This window comes from Rissa tridactyla, chromosome 12 (assembly GCF_028500815.1).
Source record: "Rissa tridactyla isolate bRisTri1 chromosome 12, bRisTri1.patW.cur.20221130, whole genome shotgun sequence".
Taxonomy (NCBI): domain Eukaryota; kingdom Metazoa; phylum Chordata; class Aves; order Charadriiformes; family Laridae; genus Rissa; species Rissa tridactyla.
In genome coordinates, this window is record NC_071477.1 from 17,380,618 (window position 1) to 17,404,484 (window position 23,867).

Below are 23,867 nucleotides of genomic sequence, written 5' to 3' on the forward strand. Positions count from 1 at the left end.
GTGTCACACTCCCACCAAGACTCGGTGTAGAGCATCCTCACAGTCCAGTCCAGATGCCCTCAGATCTGGATCCCTTGGCCAAACCTACCAGCCCTGCTCAGTTCTCATGGCTGCGAAATCCTCCTCTGCTGGGAGTATCCTCTGACCCGTGGTGGCACTCAGGATCCACCACAACCTAGTGTGCCGACTGAAACATCCCAGTCCCAAAGGTGGATTCTGCAGCGTAATAACAACCTGCTGTCAGGCTGCGGCTATACCCAGTCTATATTTGTGAGCTCTGAAGAAAAGGTAGTGGAAAGGCTGTTAAACCAGCCTAAGCCTCCAGGTCTTCAAAGGCACCGCTGTCCCCAGGAAGGTCCCCTTGAACCTGTCCCCATTTTGTGCCCTCCCTCCATGTATCCCCTACCAGCCATCACCAGGTAAAACCTGAGGGTGCACTGCGTACGCCCTGTCTGTGACAGGAGATGTTCCTGTAACACCTTCAGAACCATTTTGCTCTCTTGGAACCTTAACACCAGTTCCCCGTCCCGCACTGCTGACCTGTCCTGCACGGCCCCTGCGCGGGCACACAGACCCAGCTCCACCGCATGTCCAGAGCTGCCTCCTGGGGATGTTACCCCCCTGCTTGTGCCTTCCCCATCGAGTCCCAAGATATCAGGACATCCCAACCCTCTTGCGCTCTGCTCCTGCTCTCCAGAGACCTTTCACCCGCTGGGTGCCAGCCCCCTCCTTCAGCATGGCTTCCCTTGGGGTGCTCTGCCTGCTCTCCCCGCTGTGGCTCTCCCACCAGCAGGCTGCACCTGCACACACCTTGCTCTCCCCACACCCCACCCCAAGAGGACACGTCTGCCCCACAGCAGCAGCCCCACGTTACTGGAGGTGCCCTATTTTGCCTGCTCCCCACTCATTTACCTCCCCCACATCCTCTGCCCCACACCCAATATCCCACGTCTGCTCCCAATCACTCCACTCCTTAAGGGGGTGGGGTGCCCCTTCCCCATCCACAACTTACCATATTTTTGGCAAAACATGCTCTGTGAAGGCATGGCACCGCTGTGAACCCCACCTCGGCACAGCGGCGCTGGAAGAGGTGTGGGTGAGGCCAGCACTGCCCCGCCGTGGGCGCAGCAGCTGGCTGCCGGCCAGGGTCCAAAGGCCCCCACCGCCCTCTGGCCACGCCATGCTGCACCACTGCCTTTGCAGGGCCTGGCTCCTGCCCCATGAAGACACACGTGTCCGCCTCGTGCAACTTACCAGGCGACAAGAGAAAGGGCACTGTCCTCTCCTTCCTATCCTGGGGTCACCCTTGCTCCGGGGACCTCCCCCAGCATCTCCCACAAAGGCACAAAGGGTTTTAATTTAAGCCAGCTCCTGGCACTACTTGAAGATGCAGATGCCACAGCCGTGAGGAAGGACTGTCCCCCAGCCCCTGCCTCCCACTCACAGCATCGCCGCCCAGGACTGACCTGAGCCCTGTCCCAAGAGCGGCTGATTGGAAAACACCAAGGGATTTGGGTTTGGCTTCCCTCCACCTGCCCAAGCTGCCACCAACCATGACCCCCACACTCCCACTCCTGTTTTGCCATCAGCAGCTTGTCCTCTGCGTGCTTCTTCCTAGAGGCGTGATGCCTGGAGCAGGGGGGTGACCGCCAGCGGTGCCAAGCGAGGATGCCGGTGGGCAGGGAACAGGCAGTGGTAATGGCAGGATGGGGCTAGCATTTGTAAGGATACACGTCCCTGCAACCTACCAGGCATCCCTCCCTGGGGACCGCAGGGACTGCTCCTCACGCCAGTGTATCCCTCCTGCACGCAGCCCAAGCCCCAGTCCCAAGCACAGGCACGCTGCAGACCCAGTTGTTCCTCAAAGAGCTCCCGGACTGTGAGCCACCTCCTGAGGTCACTCCTCTCCCTGACCTACAACACTGCACCTCCAGCCAGCTCCATGTGCAGCTGAACCACCCGCTCAGCAAAGGTTTGGCAGACCCACCTGCATCAGGCACGGCACGACCAAACTCGTCCCGCCGTGCAGGCTCAGCGTGCACCAGTATCTCCCAGTATCGGCAAGCCCACCAGTGCCCGCCACTCCAACATTTACGAAATCCCCACCGATCTGGAGCGGCAGGAACTCGGCCTGCAGCCCTGCTGCCTCCCTACTCAGCTCTGGGCCGCAGCGAGGATGGCGTCACCTCCTGCCCAATCAGTCCTACCGGCACCTATCCCTGTTCGCACCCGCGAGGCAGCACTGGGCACATCCCAATCTGTCCCTGCATGGGAGTGGGGCTGGGCATCCGAGCAGCACCACCAGCTTGGCCTCCGGAGACAGGCTCCCACCTTAGCATGACATTATGATTTCAGGGTGCTGTGCGACCCCAGATGGTGAAGACCTCCCCACCCCCGCATCCATGAAAAAGATCAAAGCCCAGATTTTGGCCCTCAGATGAGCAATGAGGGATGTGATCCGCAGCTGTGCTTGCAGCCTCCCCCAGAGGACAAGCTGCCTACCTGTTACCCCATGCCAGCTGGAGGGCAACGGGCTCCCTGAATCACGATGGCTCCTCGCTGCCCCGAGTCACTTCACTGGGGTGGGAAGGTGTCCCACACCTTGCCCCTGCCCGGGAGGATGTGGTGGTGCCTCAGCACAGGAGCTCGGTGCTGGCACGGGGCTCTCCCTGCGCCTGCTCCGCAGATGTCCTGAGACCAGCTGGCAGGGCGTCAGGACAGGCTGGACAGACGGCCACGGCAAAGCAATCAGGCTAGAGGTTCTGCTGCGAGCAGCAAGCCTCCCCACGGCAGGTTTTTGGCACTTGCAGTCTGCACCCCAGCAGGCAACAGGACCAGAGAAACGGGCTCCACTGCCTCCGCAGGCTCACAATCCCTCCTTCAGGCTGAGGGGCAAAGCTCGCGTTGGGACTCAGCTCACCCCAGACCATTTCAGAACAACTGCTGCGAATCCCTGGAGCTGGTAGAGCCCAGAGGTGCTCAGGCAGCTCTCGGGGAACGACAGCACTAGGTCCTTTTGCATGATGGCCACGCAGGGCGGCCGAGCAGGGTTGGGCTGCAAAGGTGCAGTCAGAGGCGGGAGATGGCCAAGGCCACTGTGCCACTTCTCTCCAGCTGCAATTCAGGATGCAAGGACTGGTCCGGGTACCCATGCATTTGCCAGGGGTTCCTTAGTACCCACTGAGTATTGGTACCTCCCCAGGGCACCCCAGTGCCCACTGTGTGCCCACAGGCACTCCAACTTGAAGGGGAGGGTATTGCACCCAGGAGCTTTGCATTCAGAGCTGGCATGGGACTCAGGCATGTTCCTCATGCCACCATAGCATCCTTGCATGGCCCTGCCGGGACCATGGCGGGGTGTCACAGGAGACAGGTGAGCTGCGCTGCTCCAGTGTCACTGAGGGCAGAAGGAGCCAAGCTCCAGCCTGACCATGACCACCACGCTCCCCCTGACCGGAAGGTTTGGAAGTGAACATGATGGAGAAGTGAAACCTCTAAATATGTGTTGCATCCCACTCCGCCTGTCAGTCTCATCTGGGACACAACATGCTCTCTCCAGCCTCCCCGGCTGCTGGAGATCAGAGGAAAGAGGCACTACCACAGAGAATTGAAAGGACCATTTCCACAGCCGTGAATGATCTCTTGGGGCCATGTCTGGATACAGCTTCCCTCAATCCCATTCCCAGGCTGCTGCAAAGACCAAGCAGAGGAGAACAGGGACTTCCTGACTTCCCAGCTGGAAAAAGGTTCAGCCTTATCCTTCTGAGCATGAAAGCTCTGACATAAAGCAAAGCCAGGGGTAGAGAAACATCCCAACACAGCCTCTCAGCCATGCTCTTCAGCCACCAGCAGCAGAAACCCTGCCGAGTCCCCTGAGATGGTTCCTTCGAGGAATGCTTTCAAGTAGCTCCAATATAAACACCGCAACCCGGCACTGGCTTTCCCAGCCTGCACCCAGCTCCAGCAGGCCCGGTGTATCCGGCAGCTCTTCCCAGGCTCCAGAGCTCCATTGTTTGCTCTTCCCTCCCAGAAGCCTAGAGAAAAAGCCCCGCACTTCAGCCCAGCCCTTTCCAACAGTCATTTTCCTGGTGCTTTGACAGAGGCAAGTGAACAGGGATGTTTGTATTTCAGCAGCACTGCTACCGGTGCCCACACCAGAGGCGGCAATGGAGAGCCTGCGGAGGTGATCCCCCCAAAGCCAGGTCTGCAAGGCCCCAAGAAGAGCGCTGGGGACACATGCAAAGCATGTTGTGTTTGCACACCCTGCCCTAAGGCCAGCGGCATAAGAAGGAAACAAGCCTGTATTAGGAATCCTGATGGTGTTTCTTGCCTGATTATGAAGAACTTCGTATTGTCATTGCTTACACTGGGCCTTGAGAGATGTAAGCCCATGATGAGGCAAACCAGACTTGGAAGAGGCAGAGGTACTCTCACAGCCACCTTCACGGGCTTCACGTCACATGTCCCCCCCTAACTCCCCTCCCAGCACAGCTTCCTGGTGTGGTAAGACCAAGTCCCTTCTCTCTCCCAGCCCGGGATGCTGAGCCATGGGGAAGGTGGGCAAGGAGGGGACGAGGAGCATGACCTGCTGCCCACACAGAAGGGACCCCTACCTCTCCTGTGCTGGGGGATGGGATGTTGCTGGGGGCAGCAGATTTCTACCTGGAGGACTTTGAGATGCATTGCTATCACAAGGGGAACCTTGGAAACTCCACTCTGAAACAAGTCTCTGACCCTGGGAGAACCACGGGCTGGTCCGCATGGGCAGCAGGGCTGGGGACGGCAGAACCCACTCGCAGCCCTGACAAGTGGTGCGCCTAAATGCTGCAGACCAGCATACAAGCTCTGCTCCCAGCAAGACTGTCACTTTCAGGCCTCGGCCCTCTGCCATGCCCAGCCCGTTCTCACCCATGAGGCCCAAGGAGCTCTGGCAAACCCCAGCACGGCTGCAGCAGCTCAACAAGACGCTTCCAAAATGCTACCAGTTGCTTTCAGACCCAGGCTGGTCTCACAGTCCCCAGGGGAACACATCCATCCTTTGCAGAGCTTCCCAGATCATCTGTCCCCCATCTCCCCTGAAGAGAATCCATCTTCCTTCCGATTAGTATCCCAAGTGCTCAGAAGGGGGCTGGAGCTGTAAGGCCAAGTGCTGCCCCAGCAAGGGAGGAGCAGAGCTGGCGCCAGGCTGGGCAGCAAAAAACAACACGGGACCAGGAGGACGTGCACAGGCAGAAGAGCTTCCCCAGCAGGCTCCGGGCATCACAGCAGCGTCTCCCCCTCAGCATGCAGCTACCATTTCCGCGGGAGGGGTCGACATCCCCATGCCACCCGGGAAAGCCAAGGGCCAGTGTCTAGCGAAGGCTGCTCGGAGCTGGTACGCTTCAGAGAGCTGGAAGGGCAGCAGCGAGCAGTGGGGCGGCGAGGGAGAGGGTGGGATTGGCTTGCAGATGGAGGGAACAGGCAGCAAGGAGCAGGCGGTCCCTGTCCGGGGAGCGTCCCTGCTTCGCTCGAGAGCGGAGTGCGGCTGCAGTTTGGCAGCACCAAGACGTGGTAGCAGGCACAGGAGATTTAGCAGTGCTGACAGAAGGCACGAGAGAGGAAGAGGGGGGAAAACCGGTCTGCTAAAAGAAAAAACCTCAACCACAAAGTATTACTGAAAAAAAGGATGAAATCCCTCCCCCCCAGCAATCTGTGGCATGTGCTTGCAGGAGGCCCCTCTTGGGGACCACGCTGGTCTCTTCTGGCCTCTCCATCTATCACGGGATGACAAACACAAAGGGAAGAAAAACAAATCTTTTGCACTGCCATTAGAGACAAAAGCAAAACAGTCTTGGGCGCAGGTACCTATAAAGATGTCAAATGCTTCCAACAGCACTCAACCTATTTGTCCTCTGTTTATACAGCTGTATCGCTGCCGAGGGAAGGAAGAGGACACACTTATGTTTGTCTTTGGAGAACAACACAGACAACAGAGCTGACAAGCGTGGTGTGCTTTTGCTGTTACTAAACCAGACATCCCATTAGAGCCGACCTGGGAATGCTGGCTTTGGGCTCAGCTCTTTGCTCATCATTTTACGAGCTAGGAAAGGGCAAGAAATCTCTCCTCTGGTGTCAGACTTTGGTAGGGAAATTGTTCTCTGCACTGTAACCAGACATGCAATCCCCTGCTCACAAACAGCAATGACAACACATGATGGATGTGCAAGGAAACGGTGCTCAGTCTCCTGCTTCCAAGAAAGCAGCTTCCACAGGCAAATGCTGTTGGCTTACTGGTGTGAGGATCTGGAAGAGCCTCGCACGTCCAAGCAGCCTGTTAGCTCCCACGTGAGCTTGCCCTTCAGCGGAGTTTGCTGCAGGCTCAAAGTGCCCCAAGGTTGCTGCAAAAACTTGCGCCTGGGATGGAGCGAGGGAGGACCCCTTCCCACTCCCTTTCCTTGCATGAGAACCAGCAGTGACACCTGACAGAACCATAGAGTGGTTCGGGTTGGAAGGGACCTTAAAGATCATCTAGTTCCAACCCCCCTGCCCTGGGCAGGGACACCTCCCACTACACCAGGATGCTCAAAGCCTCATCCAGCCTGGCCTCGAACCCCTCCAGGGATGGGGCACTCACAGCTTCTCTGGGCAACCTGGGCCAGGGGCTCACCACCCTCACAGCAAAGAAGTTCTTCCTAATATCCAATCTAAATCTACCCTCCTTCAGTTTGAAACTGTTACCCCTCGCCCTGTCATTACACTCCCTGACAAAGAGTCCCTCCCCGTCCTTCCTGTAGCCCCCTTCAGGTACTGGAAGGCCGCTCTGAGGTCTCCCCGGAGCCTTCTCTCCTCCAGGCTGAACAATCCCAACTCTCTCAGCCTGTCCTCATAGCAGAGGGGCTCCAGCCCTCTGATCATCTTTGTGGCCCTCCGCTGGCCCCCTTCCAACAGGTCCATGTCCTTCTTGTGCTGAGGACTCCAGAGCTGGACACAGTACTGCAGGTGGACATGCTGCCTGGCTGACAAGGAAAGGTAAAGCAAACCCCCACCCACATCACATTGCTCCCCTTCCTCCTATACGAGGAGCTCAGGATATTTTATGCCCTGTGCAAGGCTCTTGCCCTCACTCCTCTGGAGAACATAGTTTGTCGATGCCTGTCCCGGCTGCCCCAGAGTGCTGGGCTGCAGAGTGACAAGGAAGGCAAGCCAGTTGGCTCATGGCAAATCTCACATGCCTGTGGCTCTCCTGTGGTCACCAGGGAGGGACCAGAGGGAACTGGGAGCTACTGGGGTTCAGCTTAAGGCATTTCTCACTGTTCAGGTTTCTCCTGGCAGGGCAGGGATCATCCTCTGGATGGGTCTGAAGCTCAGAGGGGCTGCTCATGGGGCAGGAGGCACTGGAACCATTGCAAGCGCCAGTTAAGCTCCGGGCTCTTTCTGGTGCACTGTATGTGCATCACCAGCATCTCCCAGGCATGCAGCTCTGAAGTGAATACAGAAGCATCTCACAGGGGGCAGGAAACAAGCGATAAACCTCAGTTTAGGGTGCTCTAAAGCATATATTTTCCAGAATCGCCATCCTACATGGTTGTCATCATCTTGGCTTTTTTCTTCTCTCCTCAACAGCACCAGGCACACAGAGAGGCAACCTTGATCCAAACCCCAAGCTGTTAAAGACGCCTGGCTTGCTGCATTGCCCAGAAGTGGGGACGAGGAGCACTGGCATGGATGGCAAGAGTGCTAGGCTCACCTGAGCTCTGCTCTAGCCCTTGGGTGAGTCACTTCTCAGTGTGACTCAACTCCACTCGTTGCATGGCCTCCCTGGTTGTTGGTACCACGTTCTCCAGGGCAGGATGATGCCCAGACAGGGCAGGAGGGAGACAGGGCAGCCCGGGGCAGTGCTCCAGGCAGAGGGGTCGTCCCCACAGAGACTGGGGAGGGGATGCTTTTGTGCAGCTGAAGCTGGCAAAGTTTCAATAGAAAAAAAAAAAAACCCTCAATTGTTGTCAGACTGGTTTGAGCGTAAGAAAATCTCTTAGCCAAACAAAATAGCATCCCGTTATTGTTCTTTCATTTCTGGCTTGATGTGAGCAAATAACTGTGCCCAGGAGCTCCGTCCTTGCTGCCCCACCTCCCACCCTGGCTGAAGCTGCAAGCACATGCAAGCAGCCAAGCCAGTGGGGACGGAAAGAGTCAGAGCAGGCGGGCTCCCCTGCACCCTGCAGCGGCCCTTGCATAGCAGCTCAGCCATCCCAGCAAACCCTGCCACGAGCATCCGGCAGAGCTCTCATCAGTGCTTGATATTCCTGCCTGTCCCCTCTTTAGGCTTCTGTTTACCACAAAGGACTCTGGAGCAATGATTATCTTTTAATGTGTGTTTTTATGGTGCCTCACACAAACAAAGCCTGGCCCAGACTGAGGACGTTCAAGTGGTAGCGCAGTGGTGACAGTGGACAGCTGTACCCTGGGAAGAGGAGGGCGGGAGGTGGCGACCTGGTACCTGGCAGCACTTCGCCCCAGCGCTGTGCCCTCTCAAGGCAGCACAGCTCCCCAGCCCATTTGCCAGGCAGCCAGTGCCTGCCTAGCAACTGAAGCCACCCATTAAAAAGAGTAGGCTAAAGCTCTCCCTACCTGCCAGGGTCTTTCCTCTTCTCTGCAGCACAGTCCCCCTTGCCCTTCTCCATCTCCTCTAGGAGGGCCATTTGGATGGGGGTGCTTCTGCCTTCGCTGCTGGTGCTGCCCCGGTGCAGCTGTCCCCGGGAGTCGGGCTGGGAGCTGCGTTTCATGGCCTGGAGCTGCGCCAAGGGCACGATGTCACAGCCTTGGGGCCGGTGCCACACCGTCTGCCGCGTGATGGCATTGTAGTAGTAGAAGCGGTTGTTGTTCTGGTCAAAGAGCTCCCACCACTGCTTCTGGTCCGACTGGCGCACCTTCAGGTTGGGAGGGGGCTCCCAGCCACACTCGCCAGTAGTCAGGTTGACGTACATCCGCTCCTGGGAGCGGGGCTCGATGATCTCCACCCAGTCTGAGCTGCAAGGACAGGAGAGTCACATTAGTCTGGGCGAGAGGCTTGAGGAAAATGGGTTGTCTGGGAGTCCTACAGAGCTGCTGCCTCCAGGCCAGGCAGCTGTGCTGCAGATCAAAGCGCTGCTTGGGGCCATTCAGCAATCTAACCATCTCAGGGGAAGACAAGGGGAAGAGTTTGAGATGAGGCTGTGCCAAATCAGCAGCTCCCTGGCACAGGGAAGGGGAGGTCACCTCCCCAGCCTGGCCCCAGTGTCAGCTCACACCACTCACCAGCCTGGGACAAAGCAGCGTAGGGCGGGAGAGCATCGTCTGCTGATGCTCTGATAACTCACATCAATGGCTGGCGCGATCGCAGGAGTGCAGGCGCCTGGCGAGATGCACAGGGGAATTTGCTCTCAAGAGCGGGGAGGATCTGCAAAGCAGGATCTGCTCCTCTTGGGAGCTGCACCCTGTTGTTAACACCACCTCGGGAGACCAAACCCCTAGCTCCTGGCAGCGTGAACAGCCCGACTGTGTGAGTGCCTGCCTGCAGGGCTCACATGCTGTGGGGCTGGGGGGGGTACCTCTGGGTCAGCCGGCCCCTGCTCAAAACCCACACTTGCTTGCCAAAAAGAGAAAAGTGGGGAGCGACTGGTGGAATCCATCTCCAGTGCAGCCTCTTCCCCTCCTCCCTCGGCTGACAGGACAAAGCCCTCGGCGGTCCTTTGGGTGTAAGGTGACCCAAAGGACAGGCACAGCCTGCCATTGATCCATAACTCCTCTGCCACCCAGAGGAGCCCCTCCAGCCCCAGGGTCCCTTGCCAGCACTCACGTTGGCCTACTCTAGGGCTCAGTGAGAGCGCAACACGGACAGTGCTGTAGGCAGATCAGCGCAATGGGTTTGTAGCAACAGAGGTGTTGGGTTGTGTAGTCCTCATACGTGCCACGTCAGCCTTTAACGCTGACCCACTTACCCCAAAAAGCTGGCCCAGGTGAGAGCAAAGCCAATACCTCCAGGATGCTGTAGCCAAAACATTTTGGCTGTCCCAGGTAAACAGAAGGGGGTGCAAACCCCAGCAAGGTCTCCTCCCACACAGGAAAGATGCTGCAACTAAAACGATCCCACCCCTGGCAGCACGCTCAAGTGTGCGGCTGAAAACAGATAAAACCTACATGTGGCCCCAGTTCCTCCTTGCACCCCTGAGTCCTGGCCCTTCACCCTCCTCTTCCACCCTGTGTTGGTGGAGGCTGCTGCAAGGAGGCACTACTTAACCCAAGTTATTTTTGTTGTTAATAAAAGCCATACAAAAAGGACAGGTCCAGGGCCACCTTTGAAACCTGCTCCTGCCCTAGTGCCTTGGGGGCTCACACCAGCACTACCTCCAGCTGCACCCCGGGGTGGCTGGGGAAGCTGATCGGGATGAAAGACACTTTTTTTGTGGCATGGGTCTGTTTTCAGCCAGATCAGCTGACCTGGCCCACGCTCTCACCACCATGACTGTTTGCACTGGTCCAAAAAGCAGCTGGGAGCAGAGCACACGGCCTTTCCCCACGGTACGGATTCCTGCTGGGCTTCCACCACTGCCAGAGTGGGGCAAGGCACTGCCAAGAGCGTGCCTGCGAGCAGATCCCACTTGGAAAACCCCGTGTCCAGAAAACATCTGCTGTGTTGTTTGGTATTTTTTGGCCAAAACTACATCAGTTCTTTTATTTTATTTAAAGTACAACATGAACAGTCACACCAGAAACCCATACCACAGCTCAGGGTAGGAATCCCAGAACCAGCCTGATTATCTCCATGCAGCTGCAATGTCAAACCATGGGCACAGGAACAAATCAGCAAGTCACGGCCATTACCAAGGGCATCGTCAACTGCAAAGAGGTGTCATCCATAAACAGGGCATAAAAAGGGAAAACAAGGGAGGCAGCAGAGCCCGCAGTGCTGGGAGGATAGTGCAACGCTGCCCTGGGGAGGGGAGGGGAAGGGCAGGGGAGGAGGAGAGCACGCATTGGAAGGGCTGGAAGAGGAAAGCAGGCATGGCAGGACACCCTCCCCCCCTGCCAAAGCAACACAGAAACGCACACTTGGAGGGGCTTGCGGGAGAGACACAGAAGGTGGTTATGGAGTATTTGCTTGGCAAGGGGAAAAAAAAAAAAAAAAAAACCACAAAACCAAAACAACAACAGCCCTGCAAGACCCAGCTGAGTGATGAAGACACAGTTGAGCGATCAACCTTTTTAATGTTCAAGAGCACACTGGTTTTGATCTGTTTTGCCAGCAACTGGATTAGCAACGCTCTGAAACACTGACCGCTCTACCAGCGCTGTTGCTCCTCAGGAGAGAGGAGAGGTCAGCTATTTTCTGTTAAGTGCAGGCTATTGAAAATAATGAATTCTTCTCATGGCACCTGGCCACAACCGAGCATGTGTTGCTAACTATAGTCTTCCGCTTCAACAAGCTTACATTTATCTTTGCGTGCAAAGACACACAAGTGGATGACTCGGGTTGGTGACCTCCTTGCTCCCCTTAAAATTGAGGTGCTGACTGAGGATGACCGAGGTGGAGTTCACCAAGGAAAAAAAATCTGCACGGAACACACTGAAATACCAAAGAGTTTGGTACAATCACATTCATACGTTAAGACAGAAAAGGAAAAGCAAGGAGCACATTCTTGGAGCAGGGCCAGCCCCAGGCTGCCACACAAGCCTTGAACATAACATCAGGAACTCTGGAAAGACGTGATAAACGCAGGATTGCGGAGAGATAAGGCCATAACTTGGACATAAAAAAAAAGAAAAAAATTCCAATTCCCCTTCACAGGGTTAAAGAAGAAGTTTCCTGGGAATGGCCATAATTACATTCTTCCCCATTCTCTGTCCTCCCAGCTCCAAGTGCTGGGTAAGCAGCAGCCACGGAGCACACGCCTGCTCCCGCTGGCACAGCGGCACCCGGTCACAGTCACACCAGCAGATCACTGTGGTTGTTTCAGTCCATCTCACCTCTTGGGACTCAACATCTCCAGGTGCAGGACTTCTCTGCAAGCCCAGTTTGCAAACCGTGACCAAACCCCCACTGCAGCCTGAGCGTGGGGACACGCAGCCTGCGGAGCCCGCCGGCATTGGGGCAGCACCAGGGAACTAACCCAGGCGCCAGAGCCTGCAACACGGGGGAATTTCAACAAAATCCCCCCCTTGCTTCCAAAAAACAAACGCACGTTCCCAGCGTGCATCCTCCTGCATTCTTAAAGAGATTTTAGGAGTTTCCTCTGCGTCCTAAGCAAATACACAAGTACTTTCCACACCTTGTAGCCACAGCTCCAGCCGCTTGCTCTAAGCGGCCGAGCCCCACCTAACTTCAAAGGCACTTGCCTTGGGCACCCTGACTTTTTGAGGGGTGGCAGGGCCGTGGAGGGGAACTCAGTCCCCAAGCAGTGAGGTGCCGTGGGGGTTGGAAATGGTGCACCAGGCATGCAAAAAGCAGGAAGCATAGGGCTTTTTGTGCACTGTTGCATCCCGCATGAGCAGACAGGTTTGCTCCCACCTGAAGGCTTAGCCCTCGCAGGCCAGCAGCTTGTTTTTTGTCAAGCGTTGTATAGACAGAGCAGGCAAGAGGCTGAGCTGCTGCGCTCCGTCCTGCCAGCCTCTGGGACAGAGGTGATGGACACATGCAAACCTTGCTCCTTCAAAAACAGCTCGGGTCCCTCCTGGCTGCCACTCCTGCTTGCCAAAGCCTGGGAATTAAAAATAAAAATAATAGTTTTTTTTAAAAGGCTATTTCAGCCTGAAAGAGCATGCTGCTGACATCTCCTGATTATATCTTCTCACAAAGACTATAAACGTTAGCGCAAGGTCCAGGAAAGAAAAAAATTGTTTCAACTAAAGAGAAGGGAGCAGGACTAGAAATGATGGGATCAGATACATGAGAAGAGTCACTTCCAGGACAAACTGAGAAACCCCAAGAAGTTCAACAGCCACTACTCCACAGGAGAGCTGGTTTTCTTGCCACCATCACCCAAGTGACATCACAGCTCAGGCAGACAAACACAGTCCTTGGACACTGCAAGTTCTTCGCAAGGCCGTCCGAAGATAAGACTAATAGATGTTTTCTCAGCTAGAGCTGTTATCTTGAAACCAGCATGAGGTGACCATCCATCCCTTTGCATGAAGCCTTCCCTCCACACATGACCTGCGCACACTGCTCAGCACCCACTCAAGGAGGCATTCACCTGCCAAGGGCAAGAGAGCCAAGGAAAGCCCCAGGAAACCCCTGCCTTGGGGAGCTTCACACCAGGCTGCGAGCAAACCCCTCTGCGTGGCTACACAAGAGCCCTTATGGCTTGATCCCACGTTTCACTTGCGTTTTCTGCGATTTTTGGACTTCTGTGCTCCGAGCCAAGATCCTGCCTCCTTCCCCCACTTCCCTCCTTTGGGATGAGCCCTGCAGAGAGCTGGGGCAGTGCCAAGTCCTTCTTGGCCAAACATGAATCCATACCAAGTGGGATTTTTGAAGACTAATGCCCTCCATGAGCAATGAGGGTTGCTCAAAGGTGGCCTCAAGACAAAGAAAAGCAACTGGGAAATTAAGCTCTTCCTCCAGGAAGCAGGAGTTTGAACGCAGTCCGTGTATGGTCTTGTATTTAATATCATAGAAGGATGATGACTCAGAGGACAGGGGATCCTCCTGGATAGCAGGAGACTGAAGAACTACTATATGAGTGTTGACCTTTACATTACCTCCACACCTTGCTCAGACAAGGTGTTGCTACCATGCCCTGTGAGGGTCAACAACCTTGCTGCGTCCTGGCACCAAGATGTGCAGTTCTTTGCCTATGGCTCCACGCCAGGGCTGCTGAAGCCTCTGCAAAGCCCCAGGAGGCAGTGGGGCCCCAAGACCACACAGACCCCATTATGAGAGGTCATCTAACAGAGGGTGTGTCAATGCTGAGACTAAGTGCCTAATAAATGGTCCTCCTTGAGGATGATGAATGAAGAGTTCAGCAATCAGACACACACAGAGATTGAAGTATAACTCTCAGAGGCTGGTCACGCTGTGACACTGGCTGGAGTCCGGGGCTCCTCGCTGCAGCAAGTGGCTGGGGTGATAGGGACCGGCACCTGAAGTGACCTGTCCTACAGAAATAGGGAGTTCAGAGCCCCGTTTGTTTGCTGCTAACAGAGTGTATGACAAGGGGCCAATGGGAGGGAACAGGAGTAGCCTTATGGGGAGCGCAGCCATGTTTACAACCCCGAGTGGCCAAAGGGACCAGACCAAGGCAAACCGGTTAAGAAACGGGGAGCGGGCACCATCCCAGAGGCACCGAAGCTGCGGACATCACTGCTACTCTGCAGGCCCAGGCTCCCAGACCTGGCTGTGCTCAAGCACCTCAACATCACCATAGCTTTTAAACGGATCGTGCTTGCCTTTTCACCTTCTGCAGGACAGGCAACGCCACCCCAGCACACTGGGTGGATTGTCAGACAGACTCCCCTTAGAAAAACGTCGCTCACTGCAGACACTGAGCAATAAAGTGCAACCCCAGGGTGGCTCCAAGTCACTCAGATTTGCACATCAAAGCTAGGACAGGGCTGTGAAACTCATCTGTATTCTGGAGCTGCAGAGGGCCTCCATGAAGGTCTCTAGCACCAGCTCCTTGCAGTGATGTCCCACCATCTGACAGTCAATTTAGGCTTTATTCACTGCCTTCTCTCAGCCAGATCCAGAAAAGTTGTAATTTAGATCTTAGGAAAAAAAAAAAAACAAAAAACAACGAAACAAAGCATGTACCCAGAACAAGCCCCTCCCCACACACACATACATATATATATATATCTGAACTCCTTTTGAATACACATGCATCCTTCTAACAAAAATTATAGGGGAACTAAAATAAACATAATGTCAGCCTGTTCCTAAAACTCTCCTGCTTCCGAAAATAAGCATTATGCAAACAAACCAACCTCTGCTTCGCAGGAGACAGACCAGACTGTGAAAATATAGAACAAACGGCTGCAATTGCTCAAAGCCTGAGCATGAATGCTGAGCTCCAGCAAGAGCAGAGCAGGGGCAGCTCTCTGAAAGCAGGGCCCAGCCTAGGAACACGCTACAGAGACGAGAACAGAGCACAGCACCATGACTTGGGTGGGTCAGAGGGAAGAGAGAGCCTGGAAAAGGTCCTATCACACGAAGCATCTCATTACCTTGGTGTTTTTAATTAAAAAACAACCCCCAAACAAAAAAAAAACCACCACCAAACAACCAAAGCCCCAAGCCTTCTGTTAAGTGCTATTTTCAAAGATAGAGACATCAGATGAGAAACTTGGTGGCCTTTTGCTTGCTCAGACTCTGCTGGTTCTTGCTTCTTCCCCGGCCATTCCCAAGCTTCCCCCCAAGCCCGGTGCCAGCACTGCTGGCTCTCATCTTGCTGCCATGAGTCTCCTGATTCACCTCAGCTCCAGAACAGAGCCAAGGGCAATGGGGCAGCTCATCCCACTGGAGCGGGTCAGGGCAGCACCAAAATTAACAGCAGATTCCTCCAAGATCCTGTCTCAGAGAGAAAGAAGAAACAAGGACTTTCAGGACAAAGCTGAGAGTTCCTGGGGTCTCCATAAGAGGCAGGGGAGAGGCAGAGGGGAATGCCCCCCAAGGGAGGGCAGACATCATGCCAACTTGCACTACAAAGATAATCAACTTAAAATGAAGCCCAAAACAGCCCCAAAGGCATAAGATCTTACAGCCTGACACCAGCACCTGAACGCTGGGTGTGATGGGTGTACAGGCATCTCAGAGCACTGTATCTCAGCGGGGAGACAGGAGGACAGCACAAAAACTGCCACCACACCAACCTCCACGCTCTCCATCACCCAACTCTGCACTTAGCATGGCCCACCAGGACTTGTGCAGCCCCACCGGCAGCACCAGGCTCATACTGATCCGGACCCTGAAATCACCCCCAGGCAAGCCCTGGAGCCAGGCAGAGCGCACCCCATGGGGAGGGAAAGACAGAGGGACTTGAAGTGCTCCTCACTCCCACCCCATCCTCCATTCCTCCTCCACAGGATGGGGGTTCTGCGACAGAGGGAAGAACAAGGGGCAGGAAACATCCCTGTTTTCATGGCTTCGGGACGGAGCATAAAGCACCTGATGGGCGCTAACAGAGCAGGAGTTCAGGTACCAGAGATGTGGGCACAGTCACCAGGGGACTGCACAGACCAACACTAAAGGAAATGGCACCTGAGGGCAGGAGGAGAAATAAAATCCACTCCCATTAAAAAAAAAAATCTTGTTGATGTAGACTAGGCATAGCTCTGCCTGTGCCTACACAGCCAGGGTAAGCACAGGCTCCTGCTGCGGCTCCTCTGCCAGAGGCAGAGTGGGGCTGACTGCTGTACCCGGGCAAAGGACCTGCTGCTCCTTTGAAGACCAAGGGCCTCTCCCTTCTCTCTGTCCCCAAATCATTGGTGAGGGCGAGCACCTGGGACTGCATTATGGATAGAGACCAACTATGGCCACCGCAGCCCGGGCAGAAGGTGAACGACATTCAAGCATTCAGTGTCACAACGGTTGCAGGTGCTTCCCTCTTTGTAAGGATCCCCAAGCTGTCCAGGGACACAGATCCAGCTGGACAGCCTCTCCTGCGAATGCATCCCAGCCAACCCAGGGTTTTTACATGACTGAGGAACAAAATCCCTTGTAGAGCTTGAGGTACAGGTCACAAAGGAGCAGTGATCCAGTTTCCTTGCTTGGGCTACAGGATCTGCCTGGACAACCCATTCAGCCCTTGAGCTCCGCCATGGTGTCCCCTGGATCTCTCCTACCACCACGGCTGGAGTTTCCATTTGGCATCAGAGCACGGGCCAAACCCCCAATCCTTACACAGCCTCCCTAAAGCTCTGCTTTGCCCCAGACACAGCGGCACCTCCTAAGCTCAGTGAAGGCTTCAGCAGAGTCGTTTTTCCTTTTAAGGGTTGAGCATTTGAGAAGGAGTTTTGGAAGAAAAAAATTAAAAAAAAAAAATGTACTGGCAGTTTTCATCCCCTCTCTCTCCTTCCAAAACGTGCTGCATGGATCCACAGCCCCATCCAAATCCCAGCTGCTTGGAAGGGAGGCAGCTGCAGGGAGGCTCGCTGCCAGCCGGACAGTCCCTGCCCAGGGGAACGGTGTGCCCTGGAGGAAAGCTGAGGCCTGGCACAGCTCAGTGCTGTCCTCCCATCTGCACAGCCACGGGCTGTATCAATCACAGGACGCATGGTCAGGTTTGTTGCTGCCAGGACTTGGAGCGATACGAGCAATGCCGCACTCTGATGGCGACTGCATCCCACCTCAACGTGCTCATAACCAGACTTTGTCCCCAACAAAAACGATTTACGTGGGAACACCTCAATTTTAGCAATATCCTAGAGAGGAAATACTTCACAGGTGCTTAGGCAAAGGCATTATGGGACAACCTGCGAGTTCAGCAACAGCTGACCATCCCGGCTGGGACATATCCTGCCCTCCCTCCATCCCCTGGTGCTGCCCCACCAAGGCATCCGGAGCTCAGCCCCAGGGCAGCAGCCTGACACCTTCCCATCACCCCCAGAGGCAATGCCCTCGGCTTCAGGGAGGATTTGTACAGGCACATACACTGTAAGCACAGCTCAGTGAGCGTCATTGCAGCCATCCCATCCGTACACAGCTCCAGCGAAGGGGCGTTGGGTACTCACGAGAGGCCATCGCCAGCTGCACCAGCTGGATCCTTTCAGGCATGCAAATCTCCGCAGTGAGGTACCCAAGGTCACACATCTGCTTTCTCCTTTTGTCTTCTTGAGACACACCAAGCTAAGACAGATGCTTCCAGCCAGAGAAGAGTTGGGCTTTATCCACCGCTGGGTGCGTGTGCTGGCACTGAGTCATACAGGTTCTGCCCAAGATGGGACTCAAGGCACAGAAGAGCCTCCCAGTGTTGAACGTAACCCTAAAAAAAGGGAACAGCCCAGGCCTAATTTATCAGGGGGATGGACACACGGCAACAGGAAGAGACAGAGCTGGAATCCGTGCATGAGTCTCCTGCCGAGCACCACAGAACTACCCACTGATTGAAACCCTGGTCAGTGACCAGAAAGCTGAATGTGGCTTGTTCCCGTTTCCATGGTTCTCTAAGTCCTCCACACCTCTCGCCAGCCACCAAACAGAAGTAAATCTGACCTGCACAGAGTGACATTTCCCAACACTGACAGGGCTGTGCCTGGGGCCAAGAGCGTCATGTTGATATGGCTGCAGGAATGAGGTGAAGAAGATTCACCTACCAAAACAACGAAGGGCAAAAGCCCGGAGCCCTGGAGAGGCAGGACACACCGAGTACTCTCCCTATGCCAAAGCAAGTAATGTCACACAGATGATATCCCTGCTATTTCAAGGACATGGCAGCACCCACTGCCCTCTCTGTCATTCTAGGAATTACTGACAAAGGTCCTGATTTATCTAGCTTGCTGCCCAGCTGCTTCAGGACTGAAATTTACTCTTCGCAGCCTCCTATATCACCGCTGCTGATTTCAGGGATTCCTCTCAGCATTGCCACAAAGCCCTTGCAGCCACGGATCCCGCAGCTGCTGCCTCCGCCAGTAGATGCCAAGGAGAGCAGCCCAAGAACAGTAGGCTCCACAATCAGAAGGTGCTCTGGAAAAGCAACCACACCACATAAACCCAGCAACTGCTGCACCACCCTGGCAGCAGCCCACATCACTCGTGCTGCGCGAGGAACACAACACCGCAGCATTAACTCCGCGGCCAACTGATTTTCATCATTTCTGTGTGTGAATAGATCATCCTGGGCTTAGTGAAACCAGGCAAGGCGACGCACGGCCACAAACGTGCCACAGTGCTACAGGGTGTATAGTTTCCCCATACAGGAGGGGAAAAGAACCACCTTCATCGAAGAGAAGAGAGCGCCCATAGTAGCCATGACGGAGCAAAGCAAACAGCCAAGCGCCAGAGGCTCGTTTACACCAGGCACAGAGATGTGCGTTTGCTACACAAGGGAACACTGAGCAACAAGGAGAAAATATTTACAGAGGTTTCTGAATGATGCTGGTGAGCAAAGACGGGGAGACAAGGACAGAAAAGAAAGCTACAAAACCAGAAAAGGGAAACCCATCAGCTGGTGCCTTGGGACCAAGCAGCCGCCTTAGGAAGAGTGTGCAGGGATGGGGACCTCTTGAGACACCCACCTCAGGCCTAAAACAACTCCACCAGACCAAAAAAAACCCACCACAACTTCAGGTTTTCTGAAGGAGGCGCAGGAGCCGGCAGTGGTGGGGGCAGGAGCAGACCAAGGTTGTAATTACAGGGTGGAGCACCTGCAAGGCAAGGCCATACCCAAACAGGCCGGTGTCACCGAGGGTGCCAGCTGTGGACTCCCTACGCACAGCCTGATCGCAGAGAGTAAGGCATTCAAGCACCAGTCTGCAAAGCTACATATTTGAAGCAGCAACACTCCCAAATGCGTGGCATTAGCAAAATAATGGCCCTCTGTCTCTCTTCATTTAAAGGGCTGCCAGTCATTTATTAGCTGAAACACAGAGTCCCTTGAAAACTCATCCGCAACACATGCGGTTTGCAAGGGACCGGGTTATTTCTCAGCTAGCAGAGCCCACAAGACACTGGTGGCTAAAAGTATAAAACAAAGATAACAGTGTTTCATCACAACTTTTTTAGGCCATTTCATTCTTCGGCAAATCACTCCAGCTGCAGCTGTCTCTGCCGTCTCTGTTGAAAAAATAAGCAGGAACAAATGCGGAGAAGCTCTTGAAAGTATTAGCTGTCCAAGCTTGTTAAACATGACTCAAGTTAACTGCTGCAATGCTGGGACGGCAGAGGAATTTGGCAGCCAGTCAAAGGCAATAGGAAACACAGAGTCTGCAAATGAATAACTCTCCCCTGCGCCCCGAGCTGCCATCAGGAAACTCATCCCAACGGGACTCTGTGCAGAGGAGCTGCTTCAGAGTCATCATTTTTCCCAGCCCAAAGCACACTAATTTCCTCTGGCAAGGGAAGAGAGGCAGTAAATAAATAGCCGAAAACCTCAGCCACAGAGTTCATAAACCCTTCACAAAACAATAAGCAAGAAATCCTCTTTTCCACGAGAAATTAATTTCTTACATTTGTTTTGCCTACAGGAATCACTGAACACGACAGAGTAAGGATGCTGCAAAGCCAATAAACTGGACCGCACAGCCCCGGAGCAGCGCTAAGTTCCCTGCGCCATGCACACCTCGATCTCTGAAAAGCTCATCTATCGATGAGTGAATTAGCAGTTTCGGATGAAAAGCACAGCTTGTGTTTGATTTTTTCCCCGTTGTTTTTAATTCTGATATAATAAACCATGAAAAAAAAAAGCTTCCTCTGAAAGGAAAGGCGTTTTAAGAGTTGCCCCGAACTGACATTCTTTTAATGATCATCTCCAGAACGTTACAGTGTGGGTAGGAGTCACATCCTGTGAGCTGTATTTCAGCCTCTGCTTTGTGTGCTACACACTTGCGTCTATAAGATTAGCAGTGACTATAGTAACACCTTCAAACCCCAAATAAACAAAAATACTAGTTATCTATACTTCTCGTGCTTCGTCATTAACAAGATCTTGCCTGATGTAACGAGAAACAAAGACTGAGTTGCTCAACCTTGCCTTAAAACACAGTCACAACCTTTTTAAAACTGAACATCTCCACAATCTCACACGTCGGAACAAAGCGCCATCAGCTAAAGCCCAAAATCTGCCTTTGCACCCACCATGTCATAGAAAGAAAGGTGGGATTAGCCTTCCTGAGAGTCAGCAAGAAGCCGGTTATTGGTGAATAACTGTCAGTCACCAAAGGCTTTTGCAAAGGGTCTCCGTTGTTTCTTGGAGATGACCAGGAGAAGAAACCATCTGGGCTGGGTGAGCCAGAACCATCCCAGCAAGGCTCACACAGCTGAGCTCCCACGTGGCGTGTGCTGCCTCCCCAGGAAGCCGCAGCCCGTGGGCACCTCCAGCGGTACCACGTTCAACGGACCCTCCCAAGAAACAGGGAGGGCAGCAATAGAAGAAGGATGCAGGTGCTCCCTGCGGACACGACTGAATTATTTCTTGACTTGGACCGACTTTTTGCAGGGCACATGCTCATTTCTTCAGCTTCTGCAGGGAGCTTGGTAGGATAAGAGATTCCATGCTTTCACTAAAATCTTTTTCTCTCAGCTATGATGGTAGGTTGTCAATCCAGCAGGTCAGGGAGATCTAGGGAAGGATGATGTCAAAGACAGTGACATCAGAAGAAGCTGCAAGACTTGAGAGCACCAGAAAAATAAGGAAAGCCAGAGTGCTCATAGAGGGTCTTCCTTTTAACTCTCAAGTTGGTGAGGAAAGGGGGCAGGGAGGCTTTTACAGTTAATAGCTACGCTTCTGCAGAAGAAAAGCAAACTGCCTGAGGGAGAAGAGATTGGCCTGGCAAAACCACTTGTTCCTCCCGACAACTGCACAGTTGTGACTTGTGTCCAACCAGAATCAGAGCTAGGGACAGACCCATGACCCCTGTCCTCACCCATCACAGTTCATCACAGATGCTCGGGCTCGAGAGGAACCACCAGCACGAACAAAAGCCCAAGTCCCACCTTTTCCACAGCTCCTCAGGAGGTGCCAAAAGACCTGGTGATGGTATTTCTGACACGTTTCCAACTCAAAGGAGATTCATACGGGCATGCTTATGCGACTGGGAAAAGTTGCATGTGCGCTTGGTGTTTTTAAACATAGCTTAATTCAACTCCTGCAAAAACAGTTGAAGAGCAAATTTGAATACACAGAGTTTATCTTGTTTAAATGACCAGGAGATAAGTAGAGAAATCATGCCGACCACAGCCTGGCCCAGACCACGTTTAGTTGTCAGCAGGTTCTCCCCTTGACCAAGTCAGCCTGCAAAAAAAAAAAAAATCCCTCAAGCTGCTGTGCATAGCTGGAAGAGTAAATATGTGTCATTTGTTTGCCCTTGTTTAAGGAGGATAGGGAAAAAAAAAAAAAGAATAAAATATTCAGACTGGGCTTTCTTATAAATAGCACAAGAGACAGCTCAGCTCAGGAGGTGGCTGCAGAGCTGGCAGCACTAGACAGGATCTCCAGAACAAAAAAAATCCAGGAAATCCCCAGTGTCACTTCTCTCCACAATTGATTTAAAATGAGCTTACCCCTCGCACTTGGTACATGAGGAAGAAGAAACTTCCTGGCTGTGAGGGGGGGAAACACAGTTATTAATAGCAGCACAATGAGCAAGTATCAGAAGTTATGTTGCAGCCCTGGAAGATCTTGGCTGGATCATGAAAATATCTGTTGCCATGGCAGTAATTGCTATACATGGTAACAGTGAACAGTGGTGTGAGAACAATTTACTTTTTGATTTTGTGCCCAAAACAAGTTCCTTTTGTTTTCCCTCATCAAACCCCCAAGCATTTATTAGCTTGTGTTCAGTCCAGAACTGAGGTTTTCACTTTCAGCAGTGGCAAGGAAGGCAGCAAAAGAAGGGGCAAATTCAGAAAGACGTCAAAGCGGGCAGTGGTCTCTGTCCTTCTTTTACAGCATAGCCAACGGACTAGGGCAAGAATCTGGACCACATTCAACTTCCCTTTATATTTGATGTCCACCTAGACAGTCCTGCCTCCAGTACATATTATTTGGCACTGATAATAATAAAAAAAAAAGGCAAAAACCTGCAGAGGCACTTATTCTACTTTCAGCAGTTAGAAGCAAGGACTTTTATGAGATGGGGTGACCTGACCCTCACTTAATATTCAAGGTGACAGCAGACCACAGCATTGCAACTTTTTCATTCTGTCCTCTCCTCCCCTCTTTCCTGCTCACAACCTCCTCTTACCTTCCTGCAGCGCTGCCAAACACTGGCCAACAGTTTCGCAGAAACACCCGTTACCCCCAACCTCATTCCCGAATTTCAGCGCTCAGGATTTCTCACATCATTTGCTCAGAACCCATCACTGCGCATGCGAACCACAGCATGCTCTTCCCCAGCCACTGCTTTCACCCCTTTTCTAGGTCACATACAAATGCTGTGAGCAGCGGAGATCCCAGCCTGGCTCCCCAAGGGACTTCCCTCCACTGCGAGGTCTGACAGTCGACCCCTCATCTTTGTAGCCCGTCCTTTAACCATTTATTCACCTACGCATCCCATGATGGACTTTTCTTGGATATCCCATGCTGAAACCTTTCAGAGAGGTCCACCAGGCCACTCCACTGCATCACCCCTGCCGTGTGCTTGCAAACATCTTCCAAGTACGATGGAGTCATGTGGCTCAATTTTGGTCTACGAAAGCCATGCTGGCTCATCCGCAACATGTCATATCTATCTACGTTCCTACTTAATGTTGGCTTCTGGAAACTTTCAAGAACGTAAGATACACATCTTGGGTGAAACCAACTGCCCCTCCATCCTGTCTACAGCCAGGACAACAGGAGAGGTTGGTTAGGCAGAGCATGTGAGCCTGGTCATATCCTCTCTCCATCTTCTTCCTTATTCCCTCAGAATCCACACTTGTTTATGGATGCTAAAGGCACATCCCTGTCTGTTCTTCCTAGTATCTCTTTCAGACTAGCTGCCTGTAAGTTTACCCAAACACTTTTGGAACCTGCTGATGCCTTTCGCATCCACAACCACCCACACATTGTATAAAATAAGAGTACTTCCTTCTACCTGCTTTAAGCCAATCTGCTATAAGTTTCATTAAGTGTCCCTGGTTCTAGTGCCACAAGACTTAGTCGATAAAATTCAACTTAATCAATTCCTTCACGATTCTGTATACCTTGATCATACACTACACCAGACTTCTATTCCAAACTAAGGAGTCACATTTTTTTTCCCTCTCTCCTCATAAG

General features: G+C 53.3%; 1 protein-coding gene across 2 annotated transcripts in view; it reads right to left on the minus strand.

The window, feature by feature from the left end:
- LOC128916479 (rho GTPase-activating protein 39-like) overlaps positions 1–21,563 on the minus strand; it is a 42,439-nt gene extending 20,876 nt beyond the window's left edge. The window contains exons 1-2 of one of the 2 annotated variants that reach the window (XM_054218263.1): positions 21,535–21,563; positions 8,608–9,006 (exon numbers count right to left, since the gene is read on the minus strand). In XM_054218263.1, coding sequence (XP_054074238.1) covers positions 8,608–9,006; positions 21,535–21,548 — 413 coding nt within the window. In that variant the 5' untranslated portion in view covers positions 21,549–21,563. Of the gene's footprint in view, positions 1–8,607; positions 9,007–12,523; positions 12,546–21,534 lie in introns of those variants that run through there. The other variant, XM_054218264.1, reaches the window with a different exon arrangement.
- Positions 21,564–23,867: the final 2,304 nt, after the last annotated feature.